The 5,644-nt window shown below is 62.6% G+C and overlaps 1 protein-coding gene across 1 annotated transcript in view; it reads left to right on the forward strand.

The window, feature by feature from the left end:
- The window catches only part of PPFIA4 (protein tyrosine phosphatase, receptor type, f polypeptide (PTPRF), interacting protein (liprin), alpha 4), a 30,440-nt gene that overhangs the window by 20,321 nt on the left and 4,475 nt on the right, over positions 1–5,644 (forward strand). The window contains exons 21-27 of the mRNA XM_015559886.1: positions 372–453; positions 851–1,051; positions 1,558–1,620; positions 2,039–2,065; positions 3,195–3,370; positions 5,113–5,210; positions 5,425–5,642. Coding sequence (XP_015415372.1) covers positions 372–453; positions 851–1,051; positions 1,558–1,620; positions 2,039–2,065; positions 3,195–3,370; positions 5,113–5,210; positions 5,425–5,642 — 865 coding nt within the window. The remainder of the gene's footprint in view (positions 1–371; positions 454–850; positions 1,052–1,557; positions 1,621–2,038; positions 2,066–3,194; positions 3,371–5,112; positions 5,211–5,424; positions 5,643–5,644) is intronic.

Raw genomic sequence — 5,644 nt, forward strand, 5'->3', positions numbered from 1 at the left:
TGCCACCTCTGCCCGTCCCGTGGGCTGCATGGGACTGAGCTCAGGTGGTCAGAGCCCAGGAGGCCCTTTCTGAGCTGAGCTGGCCTGGTTCGTGGGGTCACGCAGAGGCTGGGCGCTGGCTGTTAGGGTGGCTCTGGCAGAGCAGACCGACATGGTCGTGGTCGGGCCGCGTGCACAGTGAGAGCTCTTGCCCTCAGGTTGGAGGGCATCCCTGCCCCGTGTCTTGGAGTCACACTGCTTCAGGTGCAGAGCAGGGTGGCAGTCGGGTGAGGGGGGATGAGCAGGCGAGCCCAGCACAGGGCACAGCCATGTCCCTGGAGCCATCCCGGCGGCACAGGAAGGACTGCTGAGACTGCTCCTCTCCCTGCAAGGCACCAGCTGCTTGAAGACGCCCGCCGAAAGGGACTGCCCTTTGCCCAGTGGGATGGCCCTACCGTGGTCTCCTGGCTAGAGGTACCTAGGCAGAGGGTCTACTCAGGGCCTGGGTGGGGGGGCTCCAGGGCAGAACTTTCCCAGCATGCTTCTCCCCTGCCAAGTACACATGGGACCTTGCCTTGCCCCGCCCCCATGCCCGTCAGCGCACAGCCGTGACCTTGAGGGCTGAGGGCCGCAGGCCCCGCTGAGCCATCGGGCCCACAGGCGCTGACTGCGGCCGCCCCGGGAGCTGGTCCCCGGGCAGAGCTGGAGCCCTTCCTCCCCAGGCCCAGAGTTTCCACTGTGAAGGGAGACGCGTTTGATGACGGTCCTCTCCACGTCTGCTCTTCTGAGACCATGGCTGAGCCTGGCCTTGCCCTGGGGGCTGCCCAGCTCTTGGAGAGGCGGCTGAGTGACCCTGTGCCTGTGTCTGCAGCTATGGGTGGGGATGCCAGCCTGGTACGTGGCAGCCTGCCGTGCCAACGTCAAGAGTGGGGCCATCATGTCGGCCCTGTCGGACACGGAGATCCAGCGGGAGATCGGCATCAGCAACCCTCTGCACCGGCTGAAGCTGCGGCTGGCCATCCAGGAGATGGTGTCGCTGACCAGCCCCTCCGCCCCGCCCACCTCCAGGACTGTGAGTGGCCTCTCCCTCCCCAGACCCTTTCTGAGGCCCTGGAATAGCTCTGCGAGCCTCCCATGGGTCTTTGGAGGGATGGTCGCCGTGTCTGCCCCTCACTTCCCATCCCCACACAGGGGTCCAGCTGGTCTGCAGGGGCTGATGTTGATTCTGGGGTCCCAGCAGGCCTAGCCTCTGCCTCCCACATACCACCAGGGGCTCCGTCTCCCCCCTGACTCTGCCAGTAGTCCCGGATCTCCAGGCGGCTGGGACCCGGGGCTCTGTGTGGTCAGATGGCGGTGGCGGAGGGAGTGGGGTCTGTGAACTCTGTCCCAGGCCTCCAGCCTCTCCGTGGGCCTTCCCTGTGGCTGGGGGCAGCTCTTGTCCACGCTGCAGCATTCACGCTCGCTCACTGAGGAAGCGCTGGGGACACTGTGGGGGGACTCAGGGAGGGAGCTTTGTCCTTGTCCTTGGGGGACCCCTGGGACCCACTGCAGGACCAGCTAGGTTTCCTCTCTCTACAGTCCTCTGGGAATGTCTGGGTCACCCATGAAGAGATGGAAACTCTGGCAACATCCACTAAAACAGTGAGTCGGCCCTGGGCCTGGGGTCAGGGCTGATGGCCCAAGGCGGGCGGGGAAGGTGGTGGGAAGTCAGCTGAGTGTGAGGTGAGCCCTGACGTGTCACTGAGCTTGTTCTCAGGTGGAGGTTGGTGGGGAAGGAGAGAGAGAGAGCGGTTGGGTGGGGGGGTGAAGAGAGCTTTGCACTGCTGTGGGCCTGGACCCGGGGTCCTGCCTGGCGCTGAGGCCTGTGCAAGGATGGGAGGGCCTTGCTGCCCTCTTACCGAAAGCTTGGCACCCACACCTGCCTCCTCTCCCAACCTCGCCAACACTGTCCTTGCTCACCCACCAGCCCTGGGTGTGGGCTCCCTCTCGATGGGGCCTGGGTGCATGCTGCCAGGCTCTTGACTTGGCCGTTTCCCCTCACGCTGCACGTTCCTGCTAGGACAGTGAGGAGGGCAGCTGGGCTCAGGTAAGACCCCCTGCCGGACACGGGGTCCAGGGCACCTGCGAGGACCCTCCCTCCTCGTTCCCCTTTAGCTACTGTCCTGGTTTCTCAGGTTGGCAGGAGAGGAGCCCGCGGGCTGTGCTGCCTGGTGCCTCTATCCCCCCCCGCCCCCTCCCCCGCCCGTGGGCTCCCTTCAGGAATGATGAGGTATAGGTTGGAAGCATCCTGTTCCTCCCTCCGCCCTCTCGGGGGCCTGTGAGCTGAGCAGAGGCCACTGGTTCATTCACGTAGTGGGAAATATTCCAGGCTCTGGACACAGGCGTAAACACGCTGTCCTCGCAGGCTCGTATGCTAGGGAGACAGGCAGTGCACGCAGCCACTCCTCTGGATAGCGAGCCAGGCAAGTGAGGACCACGGTGGGGCTGCAAGCACGCCGTCGCACAGGGAAGCTGGTCAGTGCAGATGCCAGCCTGTCTGCAGCAGCGGGCGCTGAGCCCAGGCATGCAAGCAGAGCTGGTGCGTGGCTTAAGCACACAGTCGGCTGCTGTGCCCAGAGGGTTAGCAGGCGCTGCCCGGCTCAGTCAGGACCCGGCCTCCTCCGTCGCTTTCCGCATGGAAAATGGCAGCAGCCAGCACCACACTATGAACGAGTCAAAATCACACCCATTTTTGTCAGGTCTGCAGAAAACACAATGTATTTTTGTGTCACAGGATTTTGGTAATTAGCTGGTGTGTGCCGTGAGATGAACAAGGGTGAATATCGCGGTCTTAGAGAAACGCACTTGGTGATTGTAAAAACCGTTAAACCTTTTTTCGAGCGAGGGACACAAAGCTCAGGGGTCCCCTCTGGGTGTGGGGTGGGGAGGAGCAGACCCCCCTGGGTTCCCCTGGCTCTGGCGCCCTCTGCCCTGCAGCCGCCAGCAGGGGTGAGGCTGAGAATCGGAGGCAGCTGCCCCACGGCCCCTACACGCCTGCCTGGGAGCTGCTCTGTCCTCAGTGCAGGGGATTTGTCCCTGATGGAGCCACGTCATTTTGGGACCTAAAAACCTTCATTTAAAACCCCCACCTCCCACCATGCCCACCCCTGGGTGAACGAGCTGATGTTCACGGAACTGCTGTAGTCGGCTGCAGCCTGGCACTGCCTTCCTCCCAGACCCTGGCCTATGGGGACATGAGCCACGAGTGGATCGGGAACGAGTGGCTGCCCAGCCTGGGGCTGCCCCAGTACCGCAGCTACTTCATGGAGTGCCTGGTGGACGCTCGCATGCTGGACCACCTCACCAAGAAGGACCTGCGGGTGCACCTGAAGATGGTGGACAGCTTCCACCGGTGAGCAGGCGGCGGCCCTCCCAACAGGGCCCAGCGCTGGGCTCCGTCCAATCTCTTCCCTGGCCCTTCTGGGTGGCAGCAGCTCCTTGTGGAGCTGGACTCTCTCCCCTTCAACCCTAAAGACCAAAGTTGTTTCTCTTAACTCCCCTCCTGGAGGTTTCTCCCAGGCTGTTTCATTCTCGTCACGGGCTGGTTGGATTCTGTTTACCTGGAGACGGCTCGCCTGGACCCCATGTGCAGGGTGGGCACTGACCCCTTCCGGCTGAAGGACGGCTCCTGGGCCCTTGCCCGGCCAGTGTGCCCGTCCCGAGCGTCCAGCCTGAACCCACAGCCTTTGCTGCAGGATGTCACCCAGTCCTCCCCTCTCTTTGCTGAAAATATCTTCTGTTCAGAGGTGTTTGGAGGTCCCAGATTGGCAGCCGTGGGCGGGATTTGGCCCGCAGATGTGTTTTGTGTGGCCCACATGGTATTTTTAAAATTATGAATTTAGTTGCTAGTTTTTAAGCTCTAGGAAATTTTACACAAAATTGTGGATGTCTAGATCCTCAAAAATTGAAAGCTCTATCTATCGTCACCTTGTAGCATGGACTCCACCCGCCCCTGCAGCCCCTCAGCCCCGCAGCCTGCTCGCCCATTTGCAGTAAATGCCTCCTGGCCCCTGGCGGCATTGGGCTTGCAGAGCAGGGCTGGAAATGGTGTGCGGAAGTCCTTGCTAACACCAGCTCAGACTGTCCAGGTCGCTAGTTCCTGGAAGGGGTGTCTGAGCCGTGAGGTGATTTCTGCGCAGAGAGGCTGGGGTAGCGGAGGGGCTGGGGAGGGGGCTGTCTGCATAATCGAATCTCGCAGAGCAGTGGCCTCAGTGGAGTGGGGACAGTGGGCTTGGCAGGAAGTTTCTCCTCGGCTCTTCAGCTTCATGGGCGGCGACTCCAGGGGCCACGTCAGGGCCGCTCTTTAGGAGGAGTAGTCACGGCCCGAGGTGGGACGAGCTGCCCTGGGAGGTAGTGAGCTCTCCGTCCCCAGAGGCTGGCACGGGGTGCTGCTTCCTGCATGAGGTGGGCGCTCAGAGCGACGGCCTCTGGGGTCCCATCTCACCCCCGGCTCTGGTTCTCCGTGGGTTCGTTGTGAGGGAGCGAGGGCCCCGAGTGCACCTGCTGCAGCGTGAGTGGTTCCGGTCCTTTCTGTGAACTCGTCCCAGGAGGTGAGATCCGGGAGGGAGCTTCCATGCTAACTGGGATCGAGTGGCAGGAAAATTAGACCTGGGTAAGGAGGCTGGGGTGGGCTGGGTGGTGATGGTCGTACAGTCAGGTGGGCACGGCGGCATTTCAGCAAGGCCGTAGGGCAGCAGAATGGGAGTGCTCCCGGCAGCAGTGCAGCCCCGAGGCTTGTGGGCAGCGAGACAGGGTGTCCCTGAGCTCAGACGGCGTGGGAGGACCCGGTAGCATCTATAGGCTTGTGTGAGGAGCCGGGTGAAATGGGAACACAAAAGGGTATCTTTCCCTGTGACTGGTGGGCAGTCGGGTCTTTGTCACGCAGTCCTGGAGAGGGAGGGCCATGCTGCTTCCATGCTGAGAACTTCATCGTGAGGCCCACCTGGGCTGAGGGAGGATGGGACCAGAGAGGGAGGTGGCCTTGGCGGGTCGCTTGCAGGTGGAGCCGAGCGTCTGGGGGCTGTCTGTGCTGGAGGACGTGGGCAGCTGGGCAGGAGCGTGGCCCTGAGGCTGTGGTGGGCTGTGTGCCTGCAGGAGCAGCCTGCAGTACGGCATCATGTGTCTCAAGAGGCTCAATTATGACCGGAAGGAGCTGGAGAGGAGGCGGGAGGAGAGCCAGCATGAGATCAGGGGTAAGCGGGTCACTGGGGCCTCCGCTGCAGGTGCGCACCTGGTTGCAGGGGCCTCACCCCAAAGCTGAGAGGGAAGGAGGACAGGGGTCTCAGGATGGAGGAGGGAGATGGGGTGGAGTCGAGGGCAGGGAAGGCTGGGGCTTTGGTCTGGGGGCTCCCCTCTTCCCTGGAAACCTGTGGACCCCAGGTCCTCCTGCTCTTTTCCCGCCTCTAGATGTGCTGGTCTGGACCAATGAGCAGGTGGTCCACTGGGTCCAGTCCATTGGGCTCCGGGACTATGCAGGGAACCTGCAGGAGAGTGGTGTGCACGGCGCCCTGCTGGCCCTGGACGAGAACTTTGACCACAACACACTGGCCCTGGTCCTGCAGATCCCCACACAGAACACCCAGGTGGGCGGCACTGGCGTCAGGGGCCCCGCTGCCTGTGCCTCAGC

This window comes from Myotis davidii, unplaced genomic scaffold (assembly GCF_000327345.1).
Source record: "Myotis davidii unplaced genomic scaffold, ASM32734v1 scaffold1915, whole genome shotgun sequence".
Classification (NCBI taxonomy): domain Eukaryota; kingdom Metazoa; phylum Chordata; class Mammalia; order Chiroptera; family Vespertilionidae; genus Myotis; species Myotis davidii.